The 20199-nt window shown below is 47.7% G+C and overlaps 1 protein-coding gene across 3 annotated transcripts in view; it reads right to left on the bottom strand.

The window, feature by feature from the left end:
• LOC105564545 (protein Shroom) overlaps positions 1 to 19813 on the bottom strand; it is a 48360-nt gene extending 28547 nt beyond the window's left edge. For 2 of the 3 annotated variants that reach the window (XM_012016986.1, XM_012016987.1), the window contains exons 1-6: positions 19440 to 19813; positions 18432 to 18744; positions 16873 to 17112; positions 16589 to 16743; positions 15669 to 16511; positions 13866 to 15575 (exon numbers count right to left, since the gene is read on the bottom strand). In XM_012016986.1, coding sequence (XP_011872376.1) covers positions 13866 to 15575; positions 15669 to 16511; positions 16589 to 16743; positions 16873 to 17112; positions 18432 to 18744; positions 19440 to 19783 — 3605 coding nt within the window. In that variant the 5' untranslated portion in view covers positions 19784 to 19813. The remainder of the gene's footprint in view (positions 1 to 13865; positions 15576 to 15668; positions 16512 to 16588; positions 16744 to 16872; positions 17113 to 18431; positions 18745 to 19439) is intronic. The other variant, XM_012016988.1, reaches the window with a different exon arrangement.
• Positions 19814 to 20199: the final 386 nt, after the last annotated feature.

The following is a 20199-nucleotide window of genomic DNA, read 5'->3' as shown; positions in this document are numbered from 1 at the left end:
GACCAAGAGAGGACGGCGTTTGCTGCTGATCTAGAGTCAGCCCTTTAAGGACAGGCGTGCAGGTACATGACAAATCAGAATTTGCCCTCGCGACAAACGTGTGGGGCGACCCTCGAATCCGAAGACCGTACATTTCGGACGACGCCTGAAGAAAGGAAAAAGATGTGCGTGCGGTGCGAGAGTGCCACGTGAGTTCTCATGCTGGCGCGCGCGAGCACCAAAAGCGAGCTTGTACTGTATGGAATAATCGCGGTGGCAGGTCCACGTCGATCTGAAATGACGCGAATCGTATGCTCTTCGCACCTCCGATTTCATATCGATGTCTCGCCGATAGTTGGGCCAGTTACCACTATCGTGCGATACGTCGGTGGAACCGACGCGACGGCGAGATGCATCTCCCGCGGGAACCGGTTTAATCCGTCTAGGGCACCTCTAATAGACCTCAGGAGTCGACGTGATTGAGCCGCATCGGCGATGATTCCGGGAATAATTCGTTTTGCCGTCCCGATTGAATGCGGAGACGTGGCGACAGGGGATTGGCCTTTAGGCCGTCGAACGTGCCATTTCAGCGATAATGCGAGGCCGAAAGATAAAACACACACGTCGCGAAATTGTCGTCGACGCACACGATTGTCTCGTTGCTCAGGTCACGAGAAAGAGGATTGACATCCCCGGCGGGTGTTCTTTGACACCGGCGGCCGCGCTGGCCGGCCGAGCTACGATTCCGCGGCAACTCGCAACATCTGCACAGTCGTAACTCGCTCTTCTAGGAGGACAACGCTCGTAAGTTACGATCGCGGCGGGTGAGCCGCGCGCGAACGCTGTAATTTATATGTTACAACTGCCGAAGTTACGAAGCGAGACTTTACGGCCGCGGAGACTCCCTCGACGCCGCCGCGGAGTTCGCGGAGACGCGGTAAAACGTCACTCCGCGCCGATCCGCTCCAGCTCTGTGATCATCGGCCGCGCGGTCGAGAGAGACGCACGACAGCCGGGCCGAGAGGAGAAAACGCGTCGATACAAGCCGTAAATTAGCCCGCGAGACGACGACCTCGGCAGGATATCCCGCGGGAAAACGCGTTTCCCGTGTCGCTCGCGTAGGATCGCGCCGTTAATTCGATTCCCATCGACGTCGCGCGCCGCGAATAATCGATGTCTCCGAGCTTGTATACCAGGCACGTACGCGTGCCGTCCTCTCTTCTTCTCCTCGCTACGCCAGGCAAATGTTTATTAGAAGCGAAGGGCGGTCTTGTCGGGGATACGGCTCGACATTTTTAACAGTTTCCTCGATCCGCGAAGAGCTCCGGTCCTCCTTTTTCGCATTCTCGTGTAATAACAGGTCTCCGCTCTCGCTGGGGATCGACCGGACTCGGCTCGCTCGCTGGTCCCGAGACAGAAAACCGGCACAGCCGCCGGCGATTGTCGTAGGTAAGTGAGTTTGACGTACACCGACATTGCGTACGGCGCGCCATATGCGTTCCATATATACATATGGAATAAACATATATATGGTTCCGAATATCTATACTCTCTACCTATACTTTCCTCGCACTCTCACTTCGCACACGGAATGTCTATAGGCTAGCGTTTCCCGATCGCGTAATGGTCAGGTCCATTTTCGGTCATCCGGAGACCGGTTGATGCCGATTTTGGAGAGGTTTTCGAATATCATTAGGAGCGGGAGATTAAGATGTCCGAGAAAAGAGAGAGGCGGAGAAAACCGACGTTGCCGAGATCCTCGGGAGATCTCGTTTGATTGAAGGAAACGTGACCGTCCTGGAAAATATCTGATCCGAGATTGCGCGCGATCGTTCGTGCATAATGCCCGATCGCGCCGAACTTTCGGGTGACAAATAGCATTCACGATTTATCGTGACGCTTACTCATCGATAATGTCAAGCGGGAATAAAAACAGGGATATACCTTCGGCGTTTTTCACGATCGTCCAGATAAACGTGGTTTCAGACAACGCGACGAACGAAGCTCTCGGGAGCCAAAGTCCATTGTTTCTGTGCGTTTCTCTCCGCCAGCGAGAAGCACAATTAGAAATATATTTATCGAAATCAGATATCATTAGAAATAGCGAGTCTGGAGATTCCGACGGCGATCGTCGCGAGGTCACTGCCGTTCCTCATTTATTCTTACCTCCTAGATCCGTCTTTCGAGGAAGCAAGTACGGAAGAGGAGTGACGTTCCAAATTTACGCGGGCAACTTTCCAAAATCTCGGGTAACGACGGCTGAAACTCGACGGTTTTCGGAACCATCGTGGAATGCGGAGAAACGACGTATGTGTGGAGAAACCGATGGCCCGTTGTTTGCTGATGATAAGCAGAAAATTTCAGACGAGAGTGAAGTCAAGAAACTATTCTGCTCGGTATCTAAATTTTGAAAACAAACAGATATTTGTGTTTATAAATATATGTTTAAAAAGGCGATAACCAGTGTTGTAATGTCATAAAAGAATGTTGCTTGTTTATTTTAGCGCGCCGATACTGTTATCGGTACAAGATACGCCGGTGGGTGCGCCGTGGAAAAAGTATTTGTAAATTATTCTTAAGCAGATGTTCGTGAGGTACGGTCGTGGTCAAAAAGGTTGTCCGACGTTTTATAATGAATTTTCGGAACATTCGTAAATATCGTCGCATAGTTATATCCGTACGTATCATTCCTTCGTTCCAATAATGCGCCACTGCGCGTGTCGGTGAGCGAAAGTTATATCTCGCGTGATGGACCGTATTTCCGAAATTTAGCATAAAACGTCTGGCAACTTTTCTGACCGCGACTGTACGCGATGGCCGAGCGCTAAATAATCGCCGGTAAAAGCCCGAATGTAAGCGCAACTTCGAGAAAGGTTGTCGCTGAAACGCCCGAGCAATGCATTTTATCAATATCGCACGTCGAGCGCAAGGCGGTTATCAATGCACTTCCGCGGCACGAAAAATGAGACAACGCGCGCCGTGGAAAAAGTGCGTTTGCACCTCGCTCCCGTTTCTGCGAACAGAATGACAGATTACGGAAACGAGGGCAACGGTAAGCTCGCCGTAGATACCTCTCTTATCGTAATAGCCAAAGCCGCGCCGCGGGGAAAGCCCGTGTTTCGCGAATCGACCACTAATAGATACCCGCGTCGCACTCTGCGGTAGAGAAACGATTTTTTAACGCCTCCCCGCGAGGCCAGGTGATTAGTTAAAGGTATGCTTGGGTAATATTTAAATTAAGCGAGCGCACTTTCTGTGGAATGTGTACGAACGTGTTTGTCACTTGCTTTCGCATATCGCCTTACATTTTGTTTCAGTCTGGCTTCAACGCGAATTGGATTGATGAAACATTAACCAATGCGTAGTAATGCTGTATCGAGCATCCGATGTCGAACGAAACGTCGTCCTGTAATATCGTATTACAAATATTCCGATGGATATGCGTGCTTTTAAAATGCGCCTCGGCAAGATTTATAATAAACTATCCTTTATTTTCAGGCGTACTGCAACTCGCTTTATTGCGAGGTCGTTAAAACAGCAGCCAGTTGCGGCGCGCACGAAATAGTATGAGAAACTATAAAAATAAACTCGCGTAATTTTGCGAAACCTCACATTAAAGGGGATCGATACATTTGGAACTCGAAGATTTTTTTACTCGTGGCTTTTACTCTTCGACAGGCAAGAATAAATAATGACTTGGCGCAGAAAGGGAACTTGTGTCGCGTTTCTACGAATGTAGATTAATTTTGATCTCGGTCCAACTTTCTTTTTATCTCTCTCTCGTGCCAAGATTTGGAAAAAGATGGAAAGTAAATCAAGATTGAAGTTTATCTGCATCGGCAGAAACAGGCATTGATGCTAGAAATTTCAGGAAACGCTGGTACAAGAATGAAAATGATATTTAAAATAATATATTTCAAACAACCGCGCGAGGATGAAGCTTTTTAGCCATATAGAATGTACATTACGTTATTTATCGTCACAAGTATAAAGATGACACGGCGTGTCTATATGATCCCTGAAATATAGCGAATGCAGCCTTTTTTTTTAGGTCAAGTCTTCGTATTACGATCGCCAGTCCAACGTGGTGATCGGGCCTGTAACGGAACACGCACGTATATTAGCTGTACGTTCGCACGAGCGCTTCCACCGCTGATGTCATTCGCTATTCCGGTGATCGGTGATGCTTCCGATATACGTTTGCATGATCTGCGCGTCGTCCGCTATTCCGGTCGACGCGCTTGACCCTGGATCGTTTCGCGAGATCGATTAATCATCTCGTACCAAACGCTCGTACATTGGTAGCCGCCGTCTTTCACCGCGGCGCGCGTGGATAAACAATCGTAAAATAGCGGAGCGTCCGACGATCCTGTTCGTTACTTTGATAACGCTCCCTTTCGTTGTCCGATAACGTTCAATAAATTGGACGTTCCGCTAGCTTTCAACGCGCGGCTCGCGATCTCGACGGTAATAGGCTTTCATGCGTGATCGCGCGACGGTATCGATCTCGGGATCTACGATTTATGGTTTCGGCGGGAAACTTTATTAGAGGCGGGATATATCTCAGTTTTCGATAGATTCACCCGCACGCACGCGGCGCCGATTGTCGATCGCCACGCGGATTTTATTGCCGCTCGTATAGTTACGCTCTCGTTCGATCGTAAACGGAATTTGCGTTGTAGGATACTTCACCGCCTTATCGGACGCATTAAGCGGGATCGATCGCGCCCGGATGAAAGTAGGTCGCTGGGTGATTCTCCTTGTCTCTCGTGAGCCGCCGTTATGGCGCTTTTATCTGGAAATATCTGCTCTGTGTCTTCCAGTTTGGATAAATATCGAGCTGTGAAATACCCACGGTACGAACTGGACGCCCACATGGCACCTCGCCTATTTATAACTTGGACTGCTGGCGGTCTCGCTGTAACTGCACGCGCCGCTGTTTTATTCGCCTAAAGCCTGTATCAGACTACGGGTTGAGATTAGATTGAAACTTGACCAATCAGAGTAAAGTTTACTAATCTAAAGTTTAGTGACTTTTATTCTAAGTGGTCGAAGAGTGAGAACAAGTGTTCACAGGCAAGTGGCTCCATTTTTTTCGCATTCGATTTTGGTCACGAAGTAGGTACCAAACGAAAGGTCTCGTCGAGATAATCGTAGATATATGTCAGTCTCAGAGTGTACCTATTTAACCTTCCAGAGGTATCGGGCTCCAAAGGTTCCATTCCATTCCAAACGAATGATATTTGTCCAGACGGCGTCATCGTTTACGTCCTGGAAATTTTTGGAGCCCCAATATCTCTGGAAGGTTAAATAGGTACACTCTGAGACTGACATATCTACGATCATCTTGACGAGACCTTTTCGTTTGGTGTCTACTACGTGACCAAAATCGAATGCAAAAAAATGGGCCCGATCTTGTTCTCACTCTTTCAATTTAATCTCAACCTCAACCCGTAGTCTGATACGGGCGTAAAGGCCGAATCAGACTAGCAATTGCCGACTTGGATTGGGATTGGCGATTGACGATTGTCCTCGAGCCAATGAGAGTCGATTCAATCGCCGGCTGCTTTGCTCTCATTGGCTAGAAGACAATCGCCAATCCCAATCCAATCCGCGTCGTCAGTTGCTAGTCTGATTCGGCCTTAACGAGAAACGGATCCGCTGCGGAGCCGCTATCTGCGGTTCGCTACGTCTACACCGGGTCTTCCTGCAGGTGCGGGAGCCAGCCGCGGTTATCCCAGCAAATGTCAGCGACCTCGCCGGCGCGGCGATTCAGGCGTCAACGGGCGATCGGTGTTTCGCTCTCGGCCGAGTCGCGTGTGGCCACTGGCTCGGCTCGAGGAAGTACAGGAAGTACGCAGCGCGGTCGTTCACGTCGGATGGTTCATCGTCGGATTGGCCTGTTCTTACGGATCGTTTGGCCGTTCGGTTTACGGTAGGAACCGGGAACACGCCGTACCACGGAGACTTTACGAGCACGCGGAGCTCTTATTGCAGATCACGGTATCGCGCGCAGCCGCGTCAACCGCACGTGACGCGGCCCCGGCGATCGTCCGGCGAGCCTTCGGGAGCACGTGCGAGTATAACGCATCTTCTGCCGTGGCCGTGCCCGCTGCTGCTGTTCCGAGACCACCCGCCGCAATAATAAAGTCGCCTGAGATTTGCCTCGCATGTGGCTGACATCTGACGTTACACGTCCGCTCCGCAGTGGAAATTGCGTCTGCGAAATCGCGATCGAAACGCGATAATTAACCTGTAGAGGGCCAGCATTTTTCCATTGAAATTTTCAATTTTTTAAACAGAAAATTTATGCATATATGTAATCTACATGTTCCGCAAAGTTTTCAAGTTTGCTCCTGGCCATTGTAGTGGCCAGTCCGGCCCTCTCTAAAGGTTAAGCGACGAGCCAGTGTCGGTGGTTTAGAGTTCATCTAATACAGGTCACGTTTGCTATAAAGGTCATTTCTACCACTCTTTTATTTTTGGAATAAAATAATATGTATGTTTCCTTTAGTATACTTCTTGTCTCATTTTAACTCGGACTATCAATTGCATCAGCGATATGAGAAGAGAAATGGAAAACGTTAAATACTTTCACTTCCGACCTCAAGTATGTTATTGCGCAACTGTTGATGCTAATTCGTTGGCTATGAATAAAGGGTATAAGGGAAGATTAAGGGAAAGATGGAACGTGTACACAGCCCGGAGATGACGATCGGGTCGTGTGTTAATGTTCATGACAGTGAGTAGGAAACTGGCAGCATCCATTCTACCAAGTCGTTGGACGCGCTTAATTGATCGGAGAGAGCCAATTTGAAGCGAAATACTGCAGTTAAAAGATTCTCGACGTGGAAAAGTTGCACGACGAGTCGAGAGTTACGTATGTTTGCCCCGGTGCAAGTGGACTAGGTCGTTTTCTAAACCGCGAGCCGATAACGCCCGATGAAAAAAACATCGAGCTACAATTCGATGGAATTTGACAGAATTCGAAGCCTCGGACTGCACACTGATACGTGTCCTAACGGTACACCGCTCAGTTAAAATCTCATGCCGGACAATTTAACACAAATTGGACTTTCTCGCTCCTGGAAATTTGTACGTTGCGCAATTTTATCTTACGATCGACGTACTGAAAATCCGTTATTTCGCTCCTCTGAAGCACCAGATTTTATAACAGTTGTGTAGAAAATTATATAACAGCAACTAAGAATGTGATAAAAGTTTCATCTGAGAAAATTTACAAAAATTCCAAGATATTTCGTTGCCGAATGCAACTCATAAAAATATTCGCACGAGCTGTTACATGTTCGCGCTGCATCACAGTTCAGGATATTTAATCCTGAGATGTAATTTACTATATTATTTCGATATTTATTTATTTATTTATTTCCCGCTCCTTCTCGATGTTCGACCTAGCCGTTTTATCACACTGACACTTCTGACAGTCATTCTCCGGCCTTTGTAGACAACGTACAAATTTTATCTTTGTGCCTGTTAATTTTATAATCATGACTCAACTCCTTTGGATTTTTATCGTTTAACTGGATATTACGTTAAGGTAACTGACTGGTCTAGGATTTATTCTCAATTTGTGTTATATTATGTATCCGTTGTGGCAAACCATATCTTTTATTGTACTCATTATTTGTGATCTTGTTTCATTTTACATATTTTGATTGTCTATTAATTTAATTTGTATCTTCGATAAGCCTGTAATCCCGATTATCGGTTCGTTCCTTTTAGAATGTGCTTGAAAAGGCCCTAAACCTTTGGTCGAAACGTCGCACTGTAGGTATATCTTTTTATTTTATTTTATTAAACACGAGCCAGTTAGGGTCGACTAAACTTATTCATTGTTATTTCGATATTGTTTCTGTTGTAGAGCATAGAGACAATAATTGAGATGTACATAAAAATTTTTCTTTCCTTAAATACTCATATCTTTTCGCCGCATGCGTGAGGTCTAACTCTTACGGTGAAAGATACTCGTGAACTTCCGAACAATTTGTGTTAATCATTTAATCGTAAGGTAGACTATCGTCGAAAGATACCGTTCCTCGAGACGGTCCCGTGACTTCGTGTCCGGTGTCGTCCGGTCTCGAGTCGCTGGCTATTGTCTTCGTGGCCATTTCGTTTGTCGCTCGTCTCTGTCACGTCGTCGTTACACTTGTATTTCCTTAGTGCGACCGTTTCCTCGGTGAAGAGTCGTAAGTCATAAGCAGGGCGACGTGCTCGGTAACTCGTCGCAGCTGAGCGTAATAAATTTCGACCGAATAAATATTAAGAACAGCGGTGTTCAAATAATCAAACGTACAGACAGTTTGCCGTATTCTTTTGCCATGTATGCGTACATACGTGTACACGAGATATCTTATGTTTATCGCAGCTATTGATTTCTGACGTAGAAGAAAGGTTTATTTTGGTTGTAAGTTAGGCAGGAGCTTCATTCTGAAACACGAGAGTGAATGTTGCCCAAGAATTTCACTATTTCAATGGAGATATTTGACAGTCACAAGAGCCTTCTGAATCGTAATAATAATTGCATGCCTTGGTAATGGATATCGTAACTTTGCATATGATTATTTCGTTCTGTGAAATATCATGTCGCGTCGTTAAATTATATAAAATTGTTCAGTCACAATTTACAAATCAAATGTTTCAACATCAACTTTCACGAAACTGCTATTCCTTCGACTCCTGATCTCGTTAATGAATGTGAATATTACGGTATTATCACTATCGCTGTTAAACGCGGTTAAACTTAGAATCAGCTACGATTGTATACCATTAACCCGGTTTCTAAACTAGTCTCGAACGAGTCTCGTCGTGTACGCAGGAGGATGCTACAAAGTGTGGAAAGTTTTCGGTCTTAATGCACTTGCACCTCTTTTATGTTAATGCAGGGCAAGAATGCTAGCGTAACTATACTGTTTGCTTATATTTAATGGTAGTTGAGTTATTTGTGATAATAAATGGATACGCGTGAAATGACGCAAGTACGTCGATAAATGCAATATCCAATCCACTCTACTTTCATAACATTATAGTCCAATAATATTTTCCACCGCTGGCGAAATGGTGCAGCGGGCGGTCTGCAAAAATTAAGTTTCGCCATTTTTACGCACCGGACTAGTGAAACGAAACGATTTATCGCATCCTCGTGGTAATTATCTTGATAAACTCAGCGCAAACTTTTACCGTTTCACTCTCTTATTTCCTTTCCGTGTGCGAGAAATGATATATTACGTAATGTCAAGCGTGCATTTTTGCGACCACACCTAGTGGAAAATATCTGTCGGTTAGAGTCGGTAGATAAGAGTAATCGATAAAAACTCGCGACGTTTCACCAATACTTGTCCTAGTGTTATTACTTTTCTTCCTAGGAGGACACATTCCCACAGTCCTTGAGATCGATCAGCTTGTAGCGAATCAAGCGAGAGATGTATTTAATTGAAGCGAAATATATTACATTAGTGATGCGACTCGAGCCAACGCGACACGCGAGACGTGCTCTTTTCTCGACGAGTGCCAGTTTTACTGGATATCGTTTGATATAAGATAGTCGACGGATGACAGGACCAACCGGTGTAAGCGATACCGCGCGTGTTGACATCGCCGGTGTCTCGACTACCTCGTTGTCGAGGCTGCGGTATTGCTGCGTCGATGTGGCTGCAGAAATTGACGCGATAAAATAGGATTTACGTGCTGCAACGATTGATATAGAGCTCCAGGAATTCTAACCGAAGGAACATCCCCGTAAAATCAGCCCAATTTTCAGAACGATTCAATCTGTGTCATTACTTAGCGAAACGAATATTTTTCAATTAATAAGAATTCTTCAATGTCGCCAGCGATAATTAACAACATCAGTGTTTTTTTTTGCCATACCTGGCATTTTTAATAATACAGAAAATTCATTGCGAAAAATATTACCTCAACCAGGGTTTGAACCTGGACCCCATTTGCGACAAATATTATCACATGCCTCGGTGGTCGAATTGATAAGACGCTCGCCTAGAGTGCAGGGAGGTTCCAGGTTCAAACCCTGACTGAGGTAATATTTTTCGCAATAAATTTTCTGTATTATTAAAAATGCCAGGTATGATCAAGCAAACACTGACGTTGATTATTTTTCAATACAAACTTTTATAGACATTTAAGAGACAAATCTTTCGTGGACTACGTAGCGAGGCGGGACAGGAGAAGAGAAAGGGACAGTTGGAAATACGATTATTGTTGTCCGTCGTGGTAACTTGAAGAATATTTAGAAACGCTAAAAATGCCTATTTATGTCGATATATCAGATGATCTGCGAATCAACATTCTTCCTTCGTTGCCATTACTCGACGCGTAACCTTCCGAATCGGCCTGACTCTCCTGGCAAGGGAAGCATCGCGCCGCGGCTATGGGGCCCCATGACGCTCGAGCAAGGAATTCAGAGACCAATTATCGCACCGCAGGTGCAATGCCGGCCGCGACGCGACGAAAAGTGAAAACGACTCGGCGACTCGTGTTTCGCGTAACGAGGATTAGCGATAACGCTGCGGGTCGCCACGTAACTCTCGACTATCGGCCGGAGAACAGAGAGAAAGAGAGGACGTCCGGCTCTCGCATAAATCTGAATCGCAATTAAAGGGGGCGAGAGATCGTTTTTATAAACGACGCGCGTTCCCGCTGATTTTTGCGAATGCGAGCCAAAAGAGGCGTTTATCGTCACTCAAGTTCGCATATCAGACGTAAGAGCTGCAGTCGCGGCGTACGAAGCTGCGCGATTTCGAAATCCGCGTTATGCAGCGCGGGACGTAAAATTTGCGCAATTAATGAAAATGTCGCGCAAGATACATGGTTCAGACGTCGGCAATAAATATGAGATCACTGTCAGGGTTCGTTATTATCGTGAGGCGTACTCGTGGCGCCGCACCTCGTCATCTCCACTTCGCCGGCGTTGGAGAACACGATCGAGCAGGCCAACGAACAGGCCAACACGCCCGTGGTGGCACACGGTAACCTTTTTTCTGACATTTCTGCCATAGGTTGGTTTATTCGAAAGGTTAAACCGTTGCGCTCTCGAATATCTAGCGCGGCCGCTGGAAGGAGAAAGAAAGCGCAGGGAGAAAGAGAGAAACGTCTGCAACGGTTCTGGCGCTCTTCTGGCCGGGTAATCTCCTCTTCCTGTCGAAGGTCGGGCGCAAGTCAAATGCCCGTTCGTCGAACCGTGTCGTGGGTTCGGAACATCTCAGCTGGAGTGCGTATCGGGTAGTTGGTCGGTCGCTCGTGCGTTGCAGGTAGTCACCCAATCAGAGCGAGGAGGGAACAAAAGAAAGGTGAAAAGAGTTATCGCCCCGTGAGATCGAGCCTACATCCTGTATCCCAACTGGAAAACTGGGCAGAACTTTGGCTCGCCGTGCAATAATTATCAGCCGATTGTTCGGACTCTCTTTTCTGCTCCCCTACGGGCATCTTTCCTCTCGGCGCCGGTGTCCTCTCCGTTCTCGCGCGAATCTCGTTTCAGAGATTCTCAACAGTCTCTCGCGTGCTCCGTGGCCCGAAAAATCATGGATCGATGAATAAAGAGGTACCGGGTCACAGAGCGCGCTTTGCCATTATCATCGCTCCACCGTTGGCTCGCGAAACGTCCCATTCTGCTTTTCATACAATTACTCGTCCTTGCCCGACTTCTCGCCTTTCAAGAATGCGTACGACCCGTCGGAATTCAATAACGTATCCTCGCATATGTCTATCGTGCTCAACGAGCGTGACTTTCCTACGTTCTCGCGGGAGCATATATAGGCCTGCGTCCGCGACGCTGGTACTCGCTAGAAATGTGTGGCCGCTCAGCTTGCAGCTTTTATGGAATAGCTGCAAGTCGATTGGCCACACATTTCTCAAAACTAGAACTTGGACCAAGTTCCAGCGTCGTGGACGCAGGCCTCAATACAGACTCGCGACCTTACTTGGCACGTATGCGGTTCTCTCGTTCACGAGACACCCCGGTCTCTCGGCGCGGATCAACATGCCGATCCCGCGCGCGAACTGATGATTATATATAGCTCGACGAGTAAATCTTATACGTTCAGTATGGCCCCACGTCGCTCGGGATGGAGAAGATTGCTCGTAACGTGTCTCCGTGTCATTTAAGAGTCACATTGCACGTAATTCAGGGAAAGTCACACGCTCGTAAATCAGTCTGGGTATATGGGTACCGTTAGATTTGCAATGATAATCTCATGGTAATGTATGCGATTCGCTCGAGCGTACGAACGAGAAAATAATTAATAACCCCGGGTAATCCGAGTTCGCCGAACTGTCAGTGACGGATATCGCGATCCCTGGGAGTTTACGAGTTTGCGACACCAGTGCGGAGAGCTTGCAAAAACGGTGTCTCCTCCGTTCGGCGTCTCGTTAGCCCTCTTCCTTTCATTTCCATACCGGTGATAGACAACGTTTTACAACTCTGCTTTGTGAGAACGTGAATGTGGCAATTAAATTTTCTAATGACATCATTCACGTCGCGACGGCGCTCACGGTTATAAATATTCCGCATCGGGAATTTAATACGGCTTGGATGGCGCGAGGCGCAAATGGTTTGTAAACTAGCTGTATAATAGAAATTATGTAGTAAAACGATAATTTTTTTTAAGGCTCTATGTATCAAACATTAATTGAAAGAACGCAATGTAGGGGACAATACCGTTGGACTTCCATAACTGCGCGAGAGGGAGGAAAAACTCGCGATGATAGGTGTGCAACTGGTAACTGCTAAGTTCTCTCTTTTTATAATGCGACATTATATTGCATTCTAATTGCGGCCGTCATAACACACAATAATATATTGACACGATAGGTTTTTTCACCTTTTTCACTTTCGATCCTCATTGAAACGGACCACGCGAGTTGGTCGAAACTTGTTAATTTTCAAACAAATAATATAAATTTGTTATATCCGCACCTAACATAGCGTCTGGCTCTTATTACCCCCTACATTGCGTTCATTTAATAGAAATTATGTTAGAAGTATAAATGTAATTTGAACGATATAAAATACGTGGTGCATGAACATCTGCATCGCTCTCCTCGATGTAATACTTTGTTCTGCTATTTGTGCGTTCTCTGTTCTCAATCGAAAAAAAAAGAAGACAGTAATTACGGAAAATTATATGGAACCTATTTATGTCAAGGGAGCGAGATGAGCCAACAAATTGTGTTGGCGGTACGAATGATTTCAGATTGTGCGTGGTTGTCGTTGATTGATACGCACAAGAAACGCTCCACGGGTTTTCAAGATTGGTTGCGCGGCGCTTCGGATTTCCGGACGATCTATCGAGTCCCGCGAGCCGCACCGAGAGCAAGGTGTACTTACAGTTACCTCTAATTCAATTGATCGATCGTGGGATAAGCGCGATGGCGGGACATCGCGGGCACATGGGTAATAATGATGATGCCGCGTCTGACAACGGAGGCGGCTATTTACCATTCAATTACTTTGCAATTACGGGATCGCGTGTGCCCGTATTTTAAATTACGCGATGCCATTTCAGCAACAAAAGCTTTAACCTGCTCAAGACCTTTAATAATTGATAATCGCAGAACGAGCGGCACGGAAAAAAATCACGGCCTCGTGTCTCCAAAGACTAACAAGTTCCGACAGTAAAAATAAATCTCGACGGTGCTCATTAATGGCGATCGTTATCACTAATGGTTACAAGGAATTAAAATAACGAGAAGTTTAGTTTACCGTTATGCACATACCGCGCGACTGTTTGTGTAACGTAATTTAACTGGCGGCAAATAGACGACAGTTGATCGATAATAATAAATGCGACGCGTAATTGACGAGGAACGGCGTTGAGCGAATGCAATAAAAAATGTTATGCAACCAAACTTACCCTTGGTGAGAGTACGGCGGTGCGGGTCTCGGTGGGGGCGGCAAGGACTTCCTACCGAATGTAGTCTGCCGCGGTGCTAAGGGCGGTGGCGGCGAACTAGGAGAGTCTGTACTGTATTTCTCCGTAGGACACTGAGGCTGAGGTTTTTGCTTAGATATATCAACGTACTTTGGCGGTAGTGCGCAGTAACCGTGCGTGGTCCTCTGCGTCACGTCGTTAGGACGTTGGTGGTGATTAGGAACGTATTTCGGGGGTTCGTGATACTTTTGCGGGCTCGACTCCGAGGGGAACAGTTTCGAGCTGGCCTCGTATCCCGTTTTCACCGGGCTGCCAATGGAGAAGCTGTGATTTCCGCTCTTCAAGTATTTCGATGAATTCTTCACCTCCGTCACTGGCAGATAATTCGGCCTCGTGGCTGGACTCGTAGCGGCATTCTTATCCGCGTTCTTAGGCACTTGGGGCTGCGGTCTCTGACCCGAGGACGATTCCAGTCTCTGGCCGGAATCGTTTCGCAACAAACCGGACGCGTCGACGCGCGTCCCGTCAACTCGCATCGATTCCTGCCTAATGATCCTCGGCTCTACCGGAACTTGCGGGGCGGGTCTCTGATTCCCGGAGTCGCTGTATCTCTGCGATATGAGATCAGGCAGTTGCGCCGGAGGTCTCGTTGAATATCTCTCTTCGGATATTCTTCTCGTTGGCGCTATCCTCCCGTTCACCATAAGCTTCTGAGTGGAAGGATATCTCAGGCTGGAACGGCCGGTAACTACCATCCTGTGCGTGGCAAAGCCGGCCGAGACTCCGTTTTCCAGCACCATTTCGGAATCCGCGTGTTTCAGCGCCGCGGCGGATCTCACGAATTGGTGCTGTTCCTGCTCCTGTACGGCCGTCTTCGTCGAATTCGGCGAGGATTTGCCGGTGGGCTTATCGTGATCTCTCTTGGCGCTGTGTTTCGATCTTTTTACGGAATGTCTTTCCGACTTGTGTCGTTCGCATGACCTTTCACGACTGATCTTTGCCGTTTCCTCCGTCTGGTGGTGAATGTTGTTAGATTTACGCTCCGTGAAACAATCGTCGCTGAGCTCGGGTGGTGGGGGCGGCAATGGATCGTCGCAATCGTGGACCTCGCTCTCCGTGACCGTCGGCGGCGACGGCGGCGGCAAGTCGGGACTGGGTATGCGCTCGTTGTAAGCGTTTCTCAGGTGTGGCTTTTTCGGCGGCCTCTCCGGCACCCAGTCGTCTATCGATATGGCCGGCCCGACTATCACAGGACCCAGTAAATCCGTAGAGAGGCTGCTGCAACTGTTGCTATGTTGATGTTTTGGGCTTGGCAGGTCGCTGTTTCCTTGATTCTGAGTTCTGCTGACATTTTCCCTCCAAGTACTAGCGTAATCCGACGCTGAACTAGCTCTTCGGGACGAGGACGGTCTCGGTCGAGGAGGAGGCTGCGGCGGTGGACTCTGAGGACTCTGAGGAGATTGCGCGGAAACTTGCGCCAACTGCGGTTCCGATTGCGAAGATGCCTGTTGTCTCTTGTTGTAATAAGATAACACCGCGTTCTTTTGGATCGCTTTCAGAGTAGGATCGGACACTCTGTGACGTTTCTCGGGATCCAAGTAAGTGTAACGCATTTGTTGCTGCTGCTTTTCCAATTCATTGATGCGTTCAGCGACCGAAAGCTGCGGTTGCGGCGGTGAACTCAGGGTCATTCTGGAAAAAGAAATTTTGCGCATGATGTAGCTTATAATTACAAAGAAGTTTGATACTAAGAAATATAATAATTTTAAAAAGATATATTTATACCTTGAAGATTGCGTGGATTCCTGCGGCTGCGTCGTACTGATTGGGTAAAGTTTTCGTTTGCTGCGTTCGCGATCCAAGTACAACACGCTTTCCGAATGATGCCGTTGAGGAGTCTGCACCCTGGCGCTGTGAGCGATCAGCTGCTTGCTGCACTGAATTCCATTAGTTTGACTCACGTCGGACATCGATCCATGTATGGTATTCCAATTTTCGGAGCTCTGCGGACTCGCCGCTCCAACTTGCTGACGCGTGGGACTTTGCGGTATGGGTTGAACGTACTTATCGTTCTCGAGTCTGCTCGAATTGTTCCACTGATTCGCTTGTGACCTGTCGTTCAACGAATCGTCGTCGAGATTGGATTCCTGCCACTTGCTGTCTCGAATCGCCGATGTTTCGCAGATATCGCTAATCGACGCGGACGTGCAGTGGCCGATCACCGCTGGCAAGCTGGGTCTACCTTGTCCCTGTTTGTTTCGGACGTTCATCGAAGATTGCCACTTGTCAAGGCTGTGCCTCCCTTTCGCCGGCGGGCCCATCCCGGACGTACTGACATCGCTCATGGAACTCTGCCACTTCTCGTTGTTGGGTTTTTGAGTTAGAATCCCTCCGTTTACGCTACTGACGTCTGACATGGATCCATGATGCCATCGATCCGATACCGCCTGGCGAGGAGGCATGCCGCTCGACACGCTGACATCCGACATCGAGCCGTGCCATTTTAAAGTCTCGCTGCTAGACGCGCTACCACTAGACGTAGTCACCACGCTGTCTCTACCCTCTCGCGAAGTTTCTTCCCAAGACGTCGCGGGCCTTTGTGCTACCGCCTCGCTGTCTCGCCTCAATCTGATAAGAGGAGCAATCTCTCATTACAAAGACATCGCGTTGGATGTTAATGAGACGATGTGTAAAGACAATCTCACCTGTCGAGAAACGGCGTGTTCGTCGTAGAATCCACGCTGGATACATAACTGTGATAGCCCTCGGACTGCGCGTAGCTGGCCTGTTGAGAATGTTGCACTCTCGTGTATTCCTCAAGACCCGCTTGTGTCAAGGTAGTTTCGCGATAGAGGTCCACCTAAATAAATAAATTCCAAATCACAGCAAGACGAAGTAATGTCCACAGCCGTCGACTATGTGTTTCTTTCGCGCTGCGTTCTTCGGATTTCTTCGGCTTGAGACATTTCATTCATCCAAGTCCTCTTACCTGGGACACCTGGGGATCTTGGTAGCCTCTGACGTAAGCCTCCAGATCAACGTGACTCAAAGTCTGAGACTGCTGTTCCCGTTCCGGTGGCGATGGAACTACGTATTCCGCATCTCCCAAAGCTTTACCTTCGCGATCCACGCGCGGCCACAATCTCGGCTCCTCTTCAACGCCGCTTCGGTTGCGTGACTCGTAAGTCTCCGCTGGGATCTTCTCGCAACGCTCCATTACCGTCTTCAACTGCAATATTCAATTTTTGCAGTGTAATAGAAAATCAGAAATGTTCTTGGAAAGTGGCACTTGCCACAGTCATTTTTATTTCGAAATGCACACTTATTCGATTTCGGAGTTCACACTCGTAATGTGAATACAATTGAAAATGAAACGATACCCGACCGATAACATACATCTTATAAATCCTCGTATTTAAAAGTCGAGAGATATTTATGCATATGTGTATCAGTTGCGCGCTAACGAGTAGCTTTTAATCCATGTTTATTCCATGATTCACTATCTTATGTGTAACTCTTACTCGCGTTTCCTCGACGGGAGAAAAAGGCCCCGATCTTAAAATACATCAGCAGAGGGCTAATTGCGTGCGTTCTAAAGTAGAAATTGCGCCGGTATCATAAAACTTGACGGTCAACGAAAAAAGGGAACTGGGACTAATTTTAGTATCCTCCTCTGCTCTTTTAACCCATTGTCTTCTCCTCGTCTGACCGTGAGCTGCTGGTATGTACCGAAATTTACGGCGTGATGCGGGTCGGGCCATCGAAATACCACGGCCTACTTCTGAGAAAGCCAGTAGCACGTCGGCGATTATGTCACCGAGAGAAAGGAGGGTGCGGGTGTGGGAGATTAATTGCGTGCGCCGTTTTAAGGCGCAGCGCAATATATACGCCAAGGTCTTGCCCGGAGGTGATCTCGATTCTTAATACGGCGTGAGCCCCCTTAATTATCAAACACGTGGATGGTGTTGACGTGAAACTTTGTAAATCGCCCGAAAGCATGAAGAAAGCGTTTCCGATAAGCTCTGTTGCCTCGTGACTTGTTTATACCGCCGAGGTACTTTGGTGTCGTGTAAACGAGATTCGATTTTGCAACCGGCAAGACAATTGAGAACGGCTGACACGGCGAATTCTGAGCTATAGCAGGAAGGATTTCTATCAAGGAATCGGACTGATGCAAATCGCGTGAGTGGCGCAAGTTAAAAATATCTTCTAATTGTAAATTAATCGCTAAAAGTGATTAACAAGACCATTGGCCCATCCGTACTGTACGTTATTATCCGTTCCTATTAATCGTCGTGACTAATTCTTGCGAAACTTATTCTCTTTATAGCGCGCGGCGAACGGGTATTAACGTTTAATAGTAAAGCCTGCAAAAGTAACAGAAATTGAAATCGCGTGTGCGCTTGCGTGCGATATCTTTTATGTATCCAATTAATAGTAAATCACGGCGTTACGTTGCTATGCAAATGTGCGGTCTACGCGCGGATTGTATAAGCGACGCGGCGTAACGACTGTTTTGCGGAAAACGAAGAGGGCTTTACAAGTTACCTGCTGCGTGAACGTGGGATTGGGCCTCTTCGTGTGTGGTCTGGTGTACTGGGCTGGCTTCTCCTTCGGGTAGTTGGTGTGATCGGTCCAGGACTTGGAGCGGTGAGAACCGCTGTGTCCGGAGCTATGGATATCCTCGTCGGAGTGTCGCTCGGGTGCGCTCGGCCACGAAGGATACTTCTCGTGTCCGGGGCCGTAACACACGCCCTTGAGGCTGGAGGCATCCCTAACTGGCGGCGTCGGTGGTGGCGAAGCTTCGTCTCTCTCGTTAAGAGGGAGCGTGAAGCTGTTGAATCCAAGGTTCTCGCTGTACCTAATGGGACAGACGGGCATGGAAACGTCGTGGTTAAAGTGGCCGGTGCACATTGTGCGCTCCGCGATAGCCGGAGAGAGAAAGAGAGAGAGAGCAGAAATAGCACGCGTGACGCAACGTCCTCCCTACGTAGAAACAATTATGCGCGGACGCAAAATCGTCTGTTTATTAGCGCCTCGCCCAATGAATCACTCGTAATACTCGACACTCTCGACCGCGGTGCTTCTGCGCGCGATGTCATTGAACCACTTTATTACCAGGATGTACGCGGACTGCATAATTTATGGTACTGTCAACGAGTTCGACGTAATTTACACGGTAATCGGGACATTTCTCTGATGTTGCGTTCCGCGGTTATTATCTCCTCGACAATATACCGTTCGAGTTGGAAAAACTGAGATACCAACCTTCTGGTTGGAGTGTAGACTGGCGCACTCGCATCAAATAAATCTCTTATGACGGAAGTCACTTATCCTATTAGCCTATAGGTAATCTTATTATTACGATACTTGGCTCGAGTCGCTTTACATCACTAATCTATTTTATACGTCGGATTGCTGGATAATCATTGCTCGGGAAGGGGCCGAGGGGGACGGAAAGAGAGGAAGCACACGGCAAAAAAGAAAGGGGAGCAAGAGCGTTGCGTGAACGAACGTCGAGGGGAAAAAAGCGTGCACGTAATCGCGAGCACGTACCCGCAGTCGTTCTTATAGCCCGGAGTATTCTTCTTGTGACCATCGTTGTAACCGGTAACCGCGGCGGCCTTCTTGCCGCCGTTACCACCCTCGTGATCGTTCTCCGTGCCGGACCGCCGCCCGTCGTTTCTGCGACGGTAATATTCGTTAGGAGCCACCGACCGAGGCGGACTCTGCTTAAGGCCATAGCCTTCCTGAGAATACGACGTGGCACTCTTGAAATTGGCAGCCTCGCCCCCGTGGCCGTGGCTCGCGTATTTGTAGGACCCCGGGGGACAGGTAGGTGGGCCTGGGGCCTCATCCTGGACGCGATATCCTGGCGGCGACGGTTGCAACTCCGTCATCGTGTAACCGACGTCCCCGCCATCCGGGATACACCTAAGTGAGCAGAAAATTAAAATCGTCAGCTTCGACGTGCCCTGAGATCAAATCTCGCGATTAGACGGTCGCACGGAGCGGATTAAGCGATTACCGCGCGAGTATATCAGAATCGGGCGCAGTGTTTTCACATAATTATGAGGTAGCACGCGTACATGCAAATTAAATGTTACGTGAACATTTTATCAATCGAACGATTTTATCTCTCGCACTGATACTAAATCATAATGCGCCGCGCGCGAAACGATTCCACCTTTTTCACTTCGAAATTCGCCTGGGTATAACGTTGGCGCATCTAGAGTTCGAAAGAAAAATGTAGAAAAACCGCGTCTGTACTTCTGCATGAAATGCAAATGTAACGCGATGCATATTTAAAACGGCA

Source organism: Vollenhovia emeryi, unplaced genomic scaffold (assembly GCF_000949405.1).
Source record: "Vollenhovia emeryi isolate VEMERY1.0 unplaced genomic scaffold, V.emery_V1.0 DF939163.1, whole genome shotgun sequence".
Classification (NCBI taxonomy): domain Eukaryota; kingdom Metazoa; phylum Arthropoda; class Insecta; order Hymenoptera; family Formicidae; genus Vollenhovia; species Vollenhovia emeryi.
The sequence above is the reverse complement of the archived record's forward strand: the minus strand, read 5'-3'. Positions and strand labels throughout refer to the sequence as shown.